General features: G+C 42.3%; 1 protein-coding gene across 1 annotated transcript in view; it reads right to left on the reverse strand.

Moving 5' to 3' along the window:
* Positions 1-2,638: 2,638 nt before the first annotated feature.
* Mrpl48 (mitochondrial ribosomal protein L48) overlaps positions 2,639-17,484 on the reverse strand; it is a 55,313-nt gene continuing 40,467 nt past the window's right edge. Inside the window, exons 6-8 of the mRNA XM_070035036.1 lie at positions 9,944-10,046; positions 4,942-5,031; positions 2,639-2,950 (exon numbers count right to left, since the gene is read on the reverse strand). Of these exons, the coding sequence (XP_069891137.1) occupies positions 2,876-2,950; positions 4,942-5,031; positions 9,944-10,046 (268 nt within the window). The 3' untranslated portion in view covers positions 2,639-2,875. The remainder of the gene's footprint in view (positions 2,951-4,941; positions 5,032-9,943; positions 10,047-17,484) is intronic.

Genomic DNA, 17,484 nt, shown 5'->3' on the forward strand with positions numbered 1-17,484 from the left:
TATGGACACACCACAATTCCATCTGGAGTTTTATTTTTTGTTTGTTTTTGTCAGTGGTGGGTCTTGAACTCTGGGCCTGGGCGCTGACCCTCAGCTCTTTAGCTCAAGGCTAGTGCTCTACCACTTGAGCCACAGTGCTACTTCTGATTTTCTGGTGGTAAGAGATAGAGTCTAGCGGACGACATTCCTGTGGGGACTGGCTTTTGAACAGCTATCCTTAGATCTTAGCCTCCTGAGTAGCTAGAATTACAGGTGTGAGCCCCCTGTGCCCAGTTTTGGAGAGTTTTTTTTTTTTTTGTCGGTCATGGGGCTTGAACTCTGGGCCTGGGCGCTGTCCTTCAGCTCTTCAGCTCAAGGCGAGCGCTCTACCACTTGAGCTACAGCGCCACTTCCGGTTTTCTGGTGGTTTTATTGGAGATAGGAGTCTCATGGTCTCTCCTGCCCAGGCTGGCTTTGAACCGCGATCCTCAGATCTCAGCCTCCTGAGTAGCTAGGATTACAGGCGAGAGCCACCAGCGCCCGGCTTGGAGAGTTTTTTCATATGCAAAATCTCCATCCTTCTCCAAAATCCCAAGTTCTTTAAGCTTTTTATTCAGAGAGTGGTTTTTATAGGGTTTGAATATGTTCCCCAAGGGTTCAGGCACTGGAAGCTTGGTCTTCTGTCTAAGGGTGACAGAACCTTAGGAAGTGATGCCTTGCAGGTGATTAGGTCATGGAGGAGGGCTCTGCTATGGAAAGGGATTAAAGTAGTTTCTTGGAACCCTCTAATAGTAGGCTGTAATTGTAAGGTAAATTAAATATACTAGGCTTAATTAAGTAGCTGACAAAGAAAGCACCAAGCGCTATTCAGGCAGGAAAATAAGTTTATTTACGGAGCTGCTGCCCCAGCCCTACATGGTGAAGGGCAGGCTGGGTGTACGGAGGAAAGGAGAGGGGAGAAGGTGAGGCCACACTGGATGGGGATGTGACTTCAGGGTCTGGGACTCTCCCCTGGTCCAATGGGAAGGGTGACCGTGGTGGCCCAGGATGTGACCTCCAGGTGTGCCAATTACCTAGGTGACACAACTACTGGGCAGAGACTTTTCCAAGAGGAAGGAGGAGCCTGTGTCGCCTTCCCAGGGCAGACCTTACAGTAATAAAAAGAACAAGACTAGGGGCTGGGAAGGTGGCTCAGTGGTAGAGCGCTTGCTTTGCAAGCCTGAGGCCCTGGATTCGATTCCTCAGCACCACATAAGCAAAAAGAAAAAAGCCAGAAGTGGCGCTGTAGCTCAAGTGGTAGAGCGCTAGCCTTTAGCTTAAGAGCTGAGGGACAGTGCCCAGGCCCAGAGTTCAGGCCCCACGACAGGACCCCCCCCCCAAAAAAAAAAAAAAGAACAAGACTAACCCCTCCTTGTTCTCAGCTTCCTGTCTTTTTTTTTTTTTTTTTTTTTTTTTGGTCGGTCGTGGGGCTTGAACTCTGGGTCTGGGCACTGTCCCTCAGCTCTTCAGTTCAAAGTTAGTGCTCTACCACTTGAGCCATTGCTCCACTTCTGGTTTTCTGAATGGTTTATTGGAGTTAAGAGTCTCATAGACTTTCCTGCCTGGGCTGACTTTGAACTGCGATCCTCAGATCTCAGCCTCCTGAACAGTTAGGATTAGTCTTGAGCCACCAGCTCCTGGCTCCGCTTCCTGTCTTATCACATGATCTCTCCCTCTTTCATAAGCCTGAGAGTCCTCACCACAACTGAGCTGTCTCTGGTGCCATGTTCTTTTTTTTTTTTTTTTTAATTATTTTTTTGTCAGTCATGGGGCTTGAACTCTGGGCCTAGGCACTGTCCCTCAGCTCTTCAGCTCAGGGCTAGCCACAGTGTCACTTCCGGCTTTTTCTGCTTATGTGGTGCTGAGGAGTCAAACTCAGGGTCTCAGGCATGCAAGCATGCAAGGCAAGCACTCTACCACTGAGCCACCTTCCCAGCCCTGGTGCCATGTTCTTGAAACTCCAGAATAGTGACATCAATGTACTTCTTTTCTTTATAAAGTACCCAGTTTCCTACTCAGGAGGCTGAGATTTGCGTTGCAGTTTAAAGACAACTTGGCAGGAAAGTCCATGTGACTCTCATTTCCAATTAAGCATAAAAAAGCTGAAACTGGAGCTGTGATTCAAGTGGTAGAGTGCTAGCCTTAAGCAAAAAAGCTCAGGGGCAGTACCTAGGCTTTGAGTTCAAACCCCAGAACTGGCAGGAAAAATAAAAGAACCCAGTTTCAGGTATTTCATTATAGCAACACAAAATGAACTAATATAGGGAGTTTATTTGTACTATGATCCCTACATCACTATAACACTAGATTGCTTCAAGCCAGGCATAGTGGCACATCCTTGTGTAATCCTAGAATTTGGAAAGCTCAGGCAAGAGAATCTCAAAGTTCAAGATCAGTTTGGGTTACAAAGTGAGTTACAAAGGATTATATAGCAAGAAATTACCTCAAGAAGAAAAAAAAAAGAGGACTTCACTCTTATCAAAACAATATGGAAGGGAAGCATGCTTCTATGCTAACACATCAGACAAAAAGAAAAAAGAATCTCTTAGTAGAGTCAAGATGGCCTGACTCTTCTCCTTTCCTCCCTTTCCCCATCTCTCATACACACCAAAAGCAGTAGTAACAAATATAGCAGCAGATTTTTATTAGATGGAGGATACTCCAAGTTATTCCAAAGGTAAGTGGTATAATAACTGGCAAGTACTGCCATGTCACAGAGAGAAAGCATTCCTAGTGTGGAAATGAGTAATTAAGAAATCAACGGGCCAGCCTTTTACTTAACTCTGACCACCTAAGAAGCTCTTCTCCTTGAGACTCAGTACCACTAGTGTTGGATGGAATGAAACATCTGTGGTAGCTAGTTCAGCTTGGCCAACAGTTCTTCAAGTTCTGGCCGAGCTTTGAACCTTCCTTTGAAGTCTTCTTCAGTGTGCTGGAGAGGACAAAAAAGAAAAGTAGTGGGAATTACTACAGAACTTTTAGTTTCTCAAATACATACAGCATCCAAGATGGACCCATTCTCTGCAGAGAATGATTGAGATTCACTACCATGTTTGAGATTTGTACTAGATATCAGAGTTTCAAAGCTAAATCAGATTTCTCAGGCATGTAAAGAACTACGCTTTTGTTATTGTTGTTTTGTTAAATAGATCAAACCCAAGACCTTGTACATGCTAGGCAGATGCTCTCCCACTGAGCCACATCATCAGACTAAAAGTACTTTTTCTTTTTTTTTTGGCTAGTCCTGGGGCTTGAGCTCTCAGACTGGGCTCTGTCCCTGAACTTCTTTTGCCCAAGGCTAGAGTTCTACTATGTGCACCAAAGTGCCACTCCAACTTTTTCCAAGGAGTTTATTGGAGATAAGAGTCTCTTTCCTGCCCTGGCTAGTTTTGAACTGTGATCCTTAGATCTCAGTCTCCTGAGTAAGCTGGATTACAGGCATGAGCTGCTGGCTTCCAGTTAGCACTTTTTTTTTTGGGGGGGGGTCCAGTCGTGGGGCCTGAACTCTGGGCCTGGGCACTGTCCCTCAGCTCTTCAGCTCAAGGCTAGCGCTCTATCACTTGAGCCATAGCGCCACTTCCAGCTTTTTTCTTTTTGCTTATGTGGTGCTGAGGAATCGAATCCAGGGCTTCAGGCATGCAAGGCAAGTGCTCTACCACTGAGCCACCTTTCCAGCCCAGCACTTTTTTTTTTAATATAAAAATTATCCCTTTATATTAAGAAATTATATTTACAGGCACTGGAATCTTTTGTCAGCTTGACCAGAACATAACTTCCATGTTCACGCATGAAAGTCAACACGCTGACAAGCATGTCCTTAGAACAAAAGGGGATGGGTAGTCAGGGTACTGGTCTAACCTGATGGATTTGTGTCATGCAAATAGACCTGAATAACTAGTATTTAGGCTAAAGTTCCTAATGACCTGTTCTGCCAGTTTTTCATGTCCAACCAGATATCCTTCTGACTAGCATTTTTTTTTAAGTACTGAGGCTTGAACTTGTCTGCTTAAGCTTGGTATACAAACACCCAACCCTTGAGTCATAGCTCTAGCTCATGACCAGCACTTTTTTTTTTTTGCCCCAGTACCAGGGCTTGATATCAAAGCCCTGCCCTTTCACTCAGCTATTTATTTATTCATGATTTTATTTTATTCTTTGTTAGTCCTGGGCTTAAACTCAGGGCCTGCGCACTGGTTCTTTTTTTTTTCAAAGTGAGCACTGAGCCACAGCTGCAGTTCTTGCTTTTTTGGTAGTTAATTGGAGATGAGAGTCTCATAAGCTTTCCTATTCTAATTGGCGCTTCAAGCCTTAGATATCAGCCACTGGTGCCTGGCTTATTTATTTTGGCTCAGTAATGGTGCTCTATTACTTGAGCCATTTCTAGTCCAGCTTTTTTGCTGGTTAACTGAAGACAGAGTCTCTTGGGTTTTTCTGCCCAGGGTGGTTTCAGACCTCAATCTTCAAATCTCAACCTCATGTAGCTACAATTAGGCAAGAGCCACTGGCACCCAGCTATATGACCCGTATTTTCTACTGGATATATTCAATCAGGTTATAGAGAAACCTTGAAGGTCTAGGAAATGTCTCTTGGAGGAAAATTTTGCTGTTTGTGTTCTGATTTATACACTCTATGCAATCTTTAAACATGGTCTTACTGTTACATAACTGCCTGAAAGGAGAGAGTCTGAAGTGTCATGGGTTCCCCCTAACAGCGGGACACTGAGATGGAGGTGAGCTCTGTGATACACAAAGCATCACCTTGGGTGCCTCCACAGTGTTGTAATAACAATCACAGTACCTCCAGACTGCACAATGCTCATTATTATGTGGGCAGAACTATCTACACTTCTGTTGTTTTGAAAACCTAGCAATCCATTCTTTCTCCTCATTTTGAGGGAGGCCTCTTCTCAAACCAGCACTTACCTCCCTCACTGACAATTTGACTCCTTCAGGAAGATTGCTCTGGAGTATTTCCAGGAAAATCTCTGCAAATGTAGCACTCAAACCGCTTATCTGTAAAATAAGAAAAGATGCTCTAGGGAGGGCACTGAAAGGTAATTGGGCAGACATGGCCTGGGCTCCAATGTCAAATCCAGTAAGGTGAAGGATTAACTCCATTGTTAGTTTCTGAACTTAGCCATCTACCAAGGCGTAGCCATCTACCACTTGAGCCACAGCACCACTTCCAGCTTTTTCTGCTTATGTGGTGTTGAGGAATTGAACCCATGGCCTCATGCATGCAAGGCAAGCACTCTACCACTGAGCCACCTTCCTGGCCCCATGTCCAGGCTAACTTTCTGATGTTACTCAGGTTTATTCAAACAGGCCAGCTGCTGAATGGGATGAGAACTTGGCCTGAGAGTCAGAGGTGAATCAGATGTACAGGAGAAAGGCAATGCAGGGAGCTGTGAGGACCACAAGAGAAATATCTACTAATTCAGTTGGAGAAGGTCAAATAAAGTTTCCAGAGATGCTAACATCTGGGCAGAGACTTGAAGAACAACAGGAGAATTCAACAGTAGCATAGAGTTTTCAAGGCAGAGTAAACAAGATTCAGTACAATGTAGATGCATAACAGTATTTGGCAATTTTAATAACAGTGTTATTAGAACTAGTTCCTGATGTGGCCAGAGTGAATGGGATGTAAAGACAAAAAGCAGGAGGAGAACCAAAAAGGCAACTGACAGCTACAGAATTCATCTGTGGGCCCTCATAGCAAGTAAGATCTATCTGATAATATGTGAAGACATGAAGATTTCTAAGCACTTTTCATTATTTTAAATTTAGCGCATTTAAGATTTCTCCCTTAACTTTCCACTTACTACCTTGCTGTCAGGTGACAGAACTGTAAATGAAATTCCATATATTTGTATATGTGTAAAGTGTCACATTGTACAACTAATATATGTTAATAAAAATAGTAAGATTCCATAAAATGAACTATTATTTGGCCATAAAATTAAGTATTATAGTACAATATCAATATACCTTGGAAACATGAAAACACCCAGATGCAAAAGGCTATACATTCTACACTTACACATATTATATATAATTATACAAATACCTTTTAAATGAAATGCCTAGAAGACCTAAATGCATAGAAGGTAGAAAGTAGATGAGTGGTTCCAAGAGTGTAGGGAAACTGAGACAAAGGAGTAACTTCTAAGGACTACAACATTTATTTGGGTTGATAAAAAATATTGTGAGATTATCATAGAAGCAGTTGTATAACTTTCTAAATATATTACAAGCTATTTAATTGTATACTTTAAATTAGAAATCATATATTCTGCCATTTATAGATCAATAAGGTTGCTACAAAAAGAAGGTGAAAGATATGGAACCAAACCAGATGCCCCTCAGTAGATGAATGGATCAAGAAAATGTGGTATATATCACAATGGAATTCTATGCCTCCATCAGAAAGAATGGCATTGCCCCATTTTTTAGGAAATGGAAAGACTTGGAAAAAATTATATTAAGCGAAGTAAGCCAGGCCCCAAAAAACATAAGTCCCACGGTTTCCCTTATTTGCAATAACTAGTACATATGGAGGATAAGTAGAAAAGGTCAAAAGCTATGTACATATGACCATGTAAGTTGATGTTAAGCGAAATGAACCCCAAGATAGGGACGCAAGTATTTTTTCTTTCTTGCTATTGTTTCTAATGTATTTATAAAGTACCATGTGTTTATTTTGTTGTTGTTTCTCTGTATGTTCCTCCCCCACAGTATAACCCCTGTTTTCACTGTATTTGATGTCCATGCCCTGCATCTTGTATATATACTTCTCTAATTTCGGGGAGTGGAAGGGAAAAAACAAAATGTTTAAATAGGGATACAGGTTGACCCATTGTAACAATGAGATGTACAAGACACTATGTTGAAAATGAACTTTCACATCTTTGGTGGGAGGAAGGGGAGGAGGGGGAGCACGAGTAGTTATGGAAGTGGGAGGGAAGGGATGGTAGGAGAAAAAAAAACAAAGGAGGAGGCAACAATGCTCGATAGAAAATGCACTCATTACCTTGCTCATGTAACTGTAACCTCTCTGTACAGTATTATTACAATAAAAAACGTACAAAGGGCTGGGAAGTTGGCTCAGTGGTAGAGTACTTGCTTTGCATGCATGAGGCCATGGGTTCAATTCCTCAGCACCACATAAACAGAAAAAAGTCAGAAGTGGCACTGTGGCTCAAGTGGTAGGGCACTAGCCTTGAGATGAGGAGCTGAGGGACAGTGCCCAGTGCCAGAGGTCAGACCCACAACCAAAAAAAAAACAAAAAACAAAAAAACCCACAAAGGGCTGGGAAGGTGGCTCAGTGGTAGAGTGCTTGCCTTGCATGCATGAGGCCCTGGGTTCAATTCCTCAGCACCACATAAGCAGAAAAAAAAAGCCAGAAGTGGTGCTGTGGCTCAAGTGGTAGAGCGTTAGCCTTGAGCTAAAGAGCTGAGGGACAGTGCCCAGGCCCCACGACCGAACCCCCCCCAAAAAAAAAACCACACAAAAAAACACAAAAACAAACAAACAAAAAAAACCCGTACCAAAAAAAAAAAAAAAAAAAAAAAGAGGGCTCTTCCCCCTCCTACTGATCTCCTTTCTCTTCCCAAATAGTTCTCACCACCACTATTACTACTACTACTACTACTACTATTACTACTACTATTGCTGGTCCTGGGGATTGATCTCTGGGCCTGGCTGCTATCTGTCTCTGGGCTACTTCTGTTAAGGCTAGCATTCTACCATTTGAGTCACGGTGCCACTTCCCACTTTTTCTGTGATTAATTGGAGATAATAGTCTCATGGACTTTCCTGCCTGGGTTGGCTATGAACCATGATCCTCATATCTCAGCTTCCTGAGTAGTATTACAGGCATGAGCCACCAGCAACCCACCCTCCCTACCACTTTTATTTATTTTCTTTTTTGGCAGTCTTGGGGCTTGAACTCAGGGCCTGGGCACTGTTCCTGAGCTTCTTTTGCTCAAGGCTAGCACTCTACCACTTGAGCTACAACCCTTTATTTCTGTTTTTTGTTTTTGTTTTTTCTGTTTATGTGGCATTGAGGAATTGAACCAAGGGCTTCATGCATTTGAGGCAAGCACTCTACCACTAAGCCACATTTCTAACCCTCGTGTGTGTGTGTGTGTGTGTGTGTGTGTGTGTGTGTGTGTGTGTGTGTGTGTGTGTGTGTGTGTGTATGTGTGTGTAGCCCACAAGTGAAAAAAATAACAAGACGTGATTCTTCTTCTTCTTCTTCTTTGGGGGGGGGGCTAGTCCTTGAACTCAGGGCCTAGGCACTGTCCGTGAGTTTTTGCTCAAGGCTAGCACTCTACCACTTGAGCCACAGCACCACTTCTGGCCTTTTTGGTTTATTGAATTGAACCCAGGGTTTCATGCATGCTAGGCAAGCACTCTACCACTAAACCACATTCCTAGCCTGTGACTTTTTTCTTTTAATGTTGAGTTTTTTGCTTGTTTTTTCTGTTTTTGTGTTTTGATGGTACTGGGGTTTGAACTCAAGGCACTGCATTTGTCTATCACTTGAGCCACACGCCACAATACTTTTTGCTTTATTTTCTTTCAGCTTGGGCCTCTTATTTTTGCCCAGGACCTGCCTTTGACCCTTGTCCTCCTATCTATAACTCCCAAATAGCTGAGATTATACAGGTGTGTACAACTACAATCAGCTTATTTGTGCAGACAAGTCACCCTAACTTTTTGCCTAAGGTGGTCTCAAACAGTAATCATCTGATGAATATCTGCCTCCTGAGCAGCTGGGATAATACGCAGGAGCCACTCAGAATTTTTAATAACTTTTAGCACGATCATGGTGGTATGGCTTCTCACCTATCTCTGTAGGAAAAGAGCAGAAGACAACTGCTAGAGCAAATGTAAGCCACTTGGGTTTAGAGGAAGAAAATGATAGGATTACATTAGTTATGGAAGTAAACCAAAGCTGATAGATTTGAAAGATTTTTTAAGAGACAGAAGCTAAGGAATTTGAATATTGGAGGATAAGCATTAGGCTCAAAAATGAAGAGGTTTATAGAAAAGGGAAAAAATCATTCCCCTTATAAATAGTTCTGTATACACTGAGGGCAGGGAAAGCATTTGTGGAACATCCCAATGGATAAGTCCAATAGGTATCTGGGTATTAAAGTTCAGTCTATAGATCAAGCCTAGATACATGTATCTTGGATAGGGTTATCTGGATTCTAGAATACAGATATAGTCATTAAGGCTGGAAGAATAAATGAGGTTGTTGCCGGGTGCTGGTGGCTCACGCCTGTAATCCTAGCTACTCAGGAGGCTGAGATCTGAGGATCTCGGTTCAAAGCCAGCCCGGGCACGAAGAGACCGTGAGACTCCTATCTCCAATAAACCACCAGAAAACCGGAAGTGGTGCTGTAGCTCAAGTGGTAGAGCACTCGCCTTGAGCTGAAGAGCTGAGGGACAGCGCCCAGGCCCAGAGTTCAAGTCCCACGACCGACAAAAAAAAAAAAAAAAAAAGAATAAATGAGGTTGCATAAAAAGAGAGATAGAGGCCGGGCACTGGTGGCTCACTCCTGTAATACTAGCTACTCAGGAGGCTGAGATCTGAGGATTGTGGTTCAAAGCCAGCCCAGGCAGGGAAGTCCATTAGACTCTTATCTATAATAAATAACCAGAAAACCGGAAGTAGCACTGTAGTTCAAGTGGTAGGGTGCTTGCCATGAGCTGTAGAGCTAAGGGACAGCACCCAGGACCAGAGCTTAAGCCCCACAACTGATAGATGGGGGAGGGGGGAGGGTGAGAATTAAACTCCAGCATATACACTCATTCAAAGCAGTTAAGAAGGAAAAAAAAGAAGGGCATAACAAAGGAAAAAACACAAGGAGTGAACCTAAGAAGCAAATCCACTTCAGGTTTGCCCACACCTACCTGAACCACTCGCTCATGGGTGGTAAGGACAGAGTCCAGGAACATTTTGTTGCCTTGGTCCTGTAGCTTCAACACCTCCATGGTTTTGGTGGGCATTGCATAACTATGGAAAGAGAGCAAGATATTGGAAATGTCCATGTAAGCCAGCAGTACTATTTCTATTTTTCTCTCTTTCTCCCCCCCCCCCACCTTTTGTGCTTCAATTCCAGGGACTCCTGCTCTTGTTAAGCTCAAGTGATAGACCACCAGCATGAACAAGAAAGCTCTGCATTTTTCTTTTTGTTGGATAACTGGAGATACTGTCTCATGGACTTTTCTGCCTTGGCTGATTTCAACCCATGATCTTCCAAATTTCAAGACTCTTGAGTAGTCACAATTACAGGCATGAGCTACCAGTGCCTTGCCTATCCAGCAGCCCTGCTTCTACCAGGATCATCCATGACTATAGCCACCACTGTATGCAATAGCTTCTAGAATCCAAGGGAGCTTATTTGCAGCTAGAAGTAACTAAATAGCCTTTATCTCTTCCAGATGTTTCCGAACTTTCTGATGGGGGCAGAATGTGTCTAATAACTTTCTGTCTCCTTGGTGCTTAATTCAATACAATATTTTGAATATAACCTGATGATTAATGAAGATTTTTCAGCTACTGAAAAACAGCCTGTTCTGAAAGAATCAAGCCCATCAGTAGGTATGCTTTGTTCTGGAGAAATAAAGCAACAAACCCAACTGATCTGGGTCAAGATTTCTTACCACAACTGCCATTTTAGGCCAAATGGTTTTTTGTGGGGCTCAGATGCCACTGATAACCTTCAAATGATGACAGTTATCTGTACACATTATCTCAATCGACTGAGTTGAGAACTACTGTTGCATTCCATGCTTCATACACCAGCAGATCAATGTGCTGCTGTGAAAAAACTGGACTTGGAATTTGCCCTTTATTAGCAATATTCAGGCAATTCACTCTTCTATCTGGGCCTCAATATCTTATATAAATAAAATTACAACTTGAGCCTATATTTGTATACAATTGTAAAGATCAAGTGTGGTGATGAGACAGTACTGAACTAATGACTAAAAGAAAAAATGGTATTAGGGTTATATTCACCTTACCCAAAATTTCATTGAACTACAAATAAATGAAATAATAATAACACCAGGATTCCTAATTTTTCATGCCTCACAAAGTTTCATTACATAATAGCAAAGGACAAAGCCATCTACTGATGGATCTCTACAAAAGTTTAATGTAAGCCGGGTGCCCATGGGCACCTAATGCTGAGATGTGAGAATCATGGTTCAAAGCCTACCCAGGCAGACAAGTCCCCATGAGACTCTTATCTCTAATTAATCACTCAAAAACCAGAAGTAGAGCGGTGGTTCAAAGTGGTAGAGTGCTAACCTTGAGCAGAAGAGCTCAGGGATAGTACCCAGGCCCTGAGTTCAAGCCCTACAACCAACAACAACAAACAAGTTTAATACAGTAGAAAATAGAAACATGATGGCCCTGGTTTAAATATTAGTTTGTCACTTATTACTTGCTCAAACTTAAAGAAATAATGCATACCCAGTTCATAAAATTGTTACAATGGTTAATTGAGATCCTATCATACACCTAAGAAATGCCAATTCCTACGCATGGTATGGTGTTTAAATTCTGACACTCAATGGCATTGAAGGCGCAGTGAGACACACACTTTTATACAGGATAACCACCCCTCTGATCCAGTTATTCCACTTCTGGAAATCTATTTCCCGCCCCCCTCCCCCCTGCCACGCCTCCTCCACCACCACCTCCTCCCTTCTCATGGCCATTTCTCTGGCTCAGGACCCAGCTCTGCGCAACAACAGCGGCCAAATAAGTATACCTGACTAATACAATTATTCAAAAGAGCATGGATACATTTCAAATGTTAGATATTACTACTATAATCAAATGATTTCATATTGACCTTTTTATCATGATTCTTCCCTGTCAAGCACTAAAAAGTTGAACCATTATACTTTGTATCTATAATGGTATAGATTATAAAATTTCCCCTCAAACTCATTGCAGTAAATAACTTTTTCAAGCCATGGACTTCATTTTATATTTAAAAATTATGAAATATCTGTCATATTCTAATTAAAATTGTTTGTGCATAATGCTTTGGGAAAATGGGTCTTTTCTAGGAAAAAACTGGGATAACTGATTTCTATGACTTTCAAAGCTAAAATATATAATATAATAAACCAACTCTAAAAAAAAAAAAAGAAAGAAATGCCAATTCTTTTGCCTTGATAAACAGGTGCCGGGGTATTATGAACTCTTTTATATAGCCTCTTTAAATAACATCTTCTACTGTTTTGTACAGTAGATTTTGATCGGCAATCCAAATACAGTAATAACTTTCTGATATAAAAAAGGGGGATGTAGCTCAGTGTAGTACTTGTCTAGGATGCATAATGCCCAGTATTATCAACCCCTGACACACACACTCACACACACAGACACACAAACACACACACACACATACACATATACACACAAGTGGACACACAATCACAGACTTCTTATGGCAGGTCAAATAAAATAACTATGTTAATAAAAGCTTTAAGAAAAGTAAAAGTCACTCTAAAAGTTAGTTTTATTTTTCCATTTTGGCATTCTGTAACTAAGGCTGATTAAAGTAGAACTTATCCATTCCTGTCACTAATCATGTTTTTTCTTGTTTGTTTGGTTTAGCTCTTTTTGGGGGAGGGGTGGAGGTGGGGAAGTACTGGAATTTGAACTCAAGACCTCATGCTTGCTGAGCAAGGACCACTTCAGTCACACTTCCAGAGCTGAACAGGCTTTTATTCATTGATTTCATTCTACAAATATTTCATAACAACCTGCTTTGTCACGGGCTCTCTAGGGACAAACCCCATCCATACCTTCAAGGAACTCACTCAAGTACTAGTTATTACTGGCTACATTACATGCTAAGTGAATTTGTTTTCCCCAAGTGTATAAGCCTTCTATCAACAGTATGTTCTATAACTAATATATTTAAAGTATAGAGGAGAGCACTTTACCAAGATGGAGTTCTCTAAACTGAAATTGTTTATAATGATAGTCATTTATTATTTCAAAATATTTGTTTGCTTTGTGTGTGTGTGTGTGTGTGTGTGTGTTCAAAGCCAGCCTGGGCAGGAAAGTCCATGAGACTCTTAACTCCAATAAACCACTCAGAAAACTGGAAGTAGAGCAATGGCTCAAGTGGTAGAGCTCTAGCCTTGAGGTGAAGAGCTGAGGGACAGCGTTCAGGCCCAGACTTCAAGCCCCATGACCGACAAAAAAAAAAAAAAAAAAAAGAAAGAAAGAAAAGAAAAGTTACAGACTTTATTGCCCAGGCTGGCTTTGAACTGATATCCTCAGATCTCAGCCTCCTAAGTAGCTAGGATTACAGGCATGAGACACTGGTAGGAAGCTTTGGGTGCTTTTAATTGACAACTGAACAATATTATTATTAAGTTGCTACCTATCAAAAAAGATGGAGCTCACTCAGAGTGTTAGAGAGACAGGCAAGTACACAAGCACCTGTACTCCAGTAAGACAAAAGCAATCACAGTAGATTCTGACAAGCGGATAAAAGGTAGGCTCAGGGAAGGCTTTGCAGGTGAGAGCCATTTATCCAGATGTAAAGAATGAGCTAAAAAGTGCTTGCCTGGGGGAAGCATTCCAAGAAAGTCATCAGTGCCTCTACAGCCCAGAAGGCAGGAAAGGCCCTAAAGACAGCCAACAGGAAAGCAGAAAAAGTTTGATAACGAAATACTGGGAAGGAAGTGGCGCTATGGCTCAAGCAGTAGAGCGCCCTCCTTGAGCCGAAGAGTGCAAGGACAGCGCCTAAGCCCAGAGTTCAAGCCCCATGACCAACAAAAAAAAAAAAAAAAAAAGAAATACTGGGAAGTCTTGTCATTTCTAAGTAGAGAGGCTGGGCTGGGAAGGTGGCTCAGTGGTAGAGCGCTTGCCTTGCATGTTCAAGGCCCTGGGTTCGATTCCTCAGCACCACATAAGAAAAAAGAAAAAAAGCCGGAAGTGGCGCTGTGACTCTAGTGGTAGAGTACTAGCCTTGAGCAAAAATAGCTCAGGGACAGTGCCCAGGCCCTGAGTTCAAGCCCCAAAACTGGCAAAACATAAAGCAAAAAACTGGTGCACTGCTCATATATAACAGTGGGGAAAACTTCAATCAATGCAGAGAAGTGAACTGTTAAAAATAAAAATAAGATAGACACATGAAGAAATGCTCAACCTCTCTAGCCATAAAAGAAATGCAAATCAAAACAACATTGAGATTCCACCTCACCCCAGTTAGAATGGCTATAATCAAGAACTCTAATAACAACAGATGCTGGAGGGGATGTGGCCAGAAGGAAACCCTACTGTACTGTTGGTGGGAGTGTAAACTTGTTCAGACACTTTGGAAAACAGTATGGAGCTTCCTCAAAAGATTCCACATAAAGCTCCCCTATGACCCAGAAATCCCACTTTGGGCATTTACCTGGGAAGGTGGTTCAGTGGTAGAATGCTTGCCTTGCATGCATGAGGCCCTCGGTTCGATTCCTCAGCACCACATAAGCAGAAAAAACCGGAAGTAGGGCTGAGGCTCAAGTGGTAGAGCACTGATCTACAGGTGGAGAGCTGGGGGACAGCACCCAGGCCCAGAGTTCAGGCCCCACAACCGACAAAAAAAAAAAAAAGAAAAAGAAACCCAAATGGTCACAAACAAGGCCATACTAAAACTACCAGCACGACTATGTTTACTGCAGCATTATTTACCAGAGCTAAGATATGGAACCAACCCAGATACCCCTTAGTAGATGAATGGATCAAGAAAATGTGATACACACACAGACACAGACACAGACACAGACACAGACACAGACACACACACATACACACACACACACACACACACACACACACACACACACACACAATGGAATTCTATGCCTCCATCAGAAAGAATGACATCGCCCCATTTGTTAGGAAATAGAAAAACTTGGAAAAAATTATATTAAGTGAAGTAAGCCAGGCCCAAAGAAACATAAGTCCTATAGTTTCCCTTATTGGCAATAACTAGTATATGTCTGGGACAAGCAGAAAAGGTCAAAAGCTATGTATATATACGACCATGTAAGATGATGTTAAGCGAAATGAACCCCAAGATAGGGACACAAGTGGTTTTTTTCTTTCTTGCTATTGTTCCTAACGTATTTATAATGTACCATGTGATTTTTTGTTGCTTTTTATGTTCCTCCCCCACAGTATAACCCTGTTTTCACTGTATTTGATGTCGGTCTAATTTGGAGAAGGGAAGGGAAAAAACAAAATGTTTAAATAGGGATACAGGTTGACCCATTGTAACAATGAGATGTACAAGACACTATGTTGAAAAACAAACTTTACAATTTAGGGGAGGGGCAGAGTATAGTTGTGGAGGTGGGAGAGAAGGTATGGTAGGGGAAAAACAAAGGAGGAGGCAACAATGCTTGATAGGAAATGTACTTATTACCTTGCTCATGTAACTGTAACCCCTCTGTTCAGTATTTTTACAAAAAAACTTATTAAAAATAAATAAATATAAGTAGCTTTTAGCCAGGCACTGATGGCACAAGCCTATAATCCTAGCTATTCAGGATACTGAGATCTGAGGATCACAATTCAAAACCAGCCTGGATATGAAAATCCATGCAACTCTAATCTCCAGTTAACCACCAGAAAGCCAGAAATGGAGCTGTGGCTTAAGTGGTAGAGGGCTATCCTTGAGCAAAAAAGCTCAGGCCCTGAATTCAAGTCACAGAACCAGCATAATAAACAAACAAGTGGGCTGGGAAGGTGGCTCAGTGGTAGAGCACTTGCCTTGCATGCTCAAGGCCCTGGGTTCGATTCCTCAGCACCACATAAGCAAAAAGAAAAAAGCCAGAAGTGGTGCTGTGGCTCAAGTGGTAGAGCACTAGCCTTGAGCTGAAGAGCTGAGGGACAGGTGCGCCCCGGCCCAGAGTTCAGGCCCCACGACAGGAACCAAAAAAAAAAAAAAAGTACATAAATATAGATTTTTTTTTTGGGGGGGGGGTCCAGTCATGGGGCCTGAACTCTGGGCCTGGGCACTGTCCCTCAGCTCTTCAGCTCAAGGCTAATGCTCTACCACTTGAGCCACAGTGCCACTTCCGGCTTTATTTCTTTTTGCTTATGTGGTGCTGGGGAATCGAACCCAGGCCTCATGCATGCAAGGCAAGCGCTTTACCACTGAGCCACTTTCCCAGCCCCCATAAATATAGATCTTGAACTCATAATTCTCCTCCTTTGGCTATGTAAGCGCTGGGACCCAGTTACCATAGAAGAAGTAAAATAAGCCATTTCCACTTATGACTTTAAATAGTCAAAATCAGAGACAGAAAATAGAATGGTAATTGACAGAGGCTAAGAAGGAAAGGGAGAGTTTAGTAAGTATGGATTTTTTCTTAATGGTAATAGGTTTGGAACTCATGCTTGGTAGGCAGCCAGTTAGTTTTATAAGATGGATGGTTATGGAGACAGATGGTGGTGTTGTACAAAATTATGGATGGATTTGATATCACTTTAATTGTACACATTAGAATAATTAAGGCTAGCCAGGTGCTGGTGGCTCACACCTATAATCACCTACTCAGGAAGCTGAGATCTGAGGATCACGGTTCAAAGCCAGCCCAGCAGGAAACTCCATGAGACTCTTATCTCCAATGAACAACTAGAAAACTGGAAGTGGCGCTGTGGCTCAAGCTGTAGAGTGCTCACCTTGAGCTGAAGAGCACAGAGTCAGCACCTAAGCCCAGATTTCAAGCCCCATGACTGACCAAAAATCAAACAAAAAGAATAGTTAAGACTGTTAGCTTTACATGTATTTTATCACAATTAAAGCAAAAACAAAAAACATGGGGCTGGGAAGTTGGCTCAGTGGTAGAGTGCTTCCCTTGCATGCATGAGGTCCTGGGTTTGATTCCTCAGCACCACATAAGCAGAAAAAAGCCAGAAGTGGTTCTGTAGCCCAAGTGGTAGGGCACTAGCCTTGAGCTGAAGAGCTGAAGGACAGCACCTAGGCCCAGAGTTCAGCCCCCACGACGGACAAAACAATGACAACAACCAAAAAGAAAAAGAAAAAAAACTTACAGGCAGTGGTCCTTCAGCTTAAAATGGTAGAGTGCTAGCCTTGAGCAAAAAGAGCTCAGGAACAGTGCCCAGACCCTGAGTTCAAGCCCCATGACTGAACAAAAACAAAACAAAACAAAACAACCACTTACAAAACATAAAGCAATCTCAAACATGTAATGCTAAGAGGACAAACAGCTGTACATTATACAGTTTCGTTTACAAGATATACTTCCTTCCTTTCTTCCTTCCTTCCTTCTTTCCTTCCCCCTTCTCCTTCCTCTCTTTCCGTGTGTGTGTGTGTGTGTGTGTGTGTGTGTGTGTGTGTGTGTGTGTGTGTGTGTGTGTGTGTGTGTGTGTGTGTGTGTGTGTGTGTGTGTGTGTGTGT

This window comes from Dipodomys merriami, unplaced genomic scaffold, assembly GCF_024711535.1.
Source record: "Dipodomys merriami isolate MVZ:Mamm:240054 unplaced genomic scaffold, mDipMer1.0.p SCAF_25, whole genome shotgun sequence".
NCBI classification, from domain to species: domain Eukaryota; kingdom Metazoa; phylum Chordata; class Mammalia; order Rodentia; family Heteromyidae; genus Dipodomys; species Dipodomys merriami.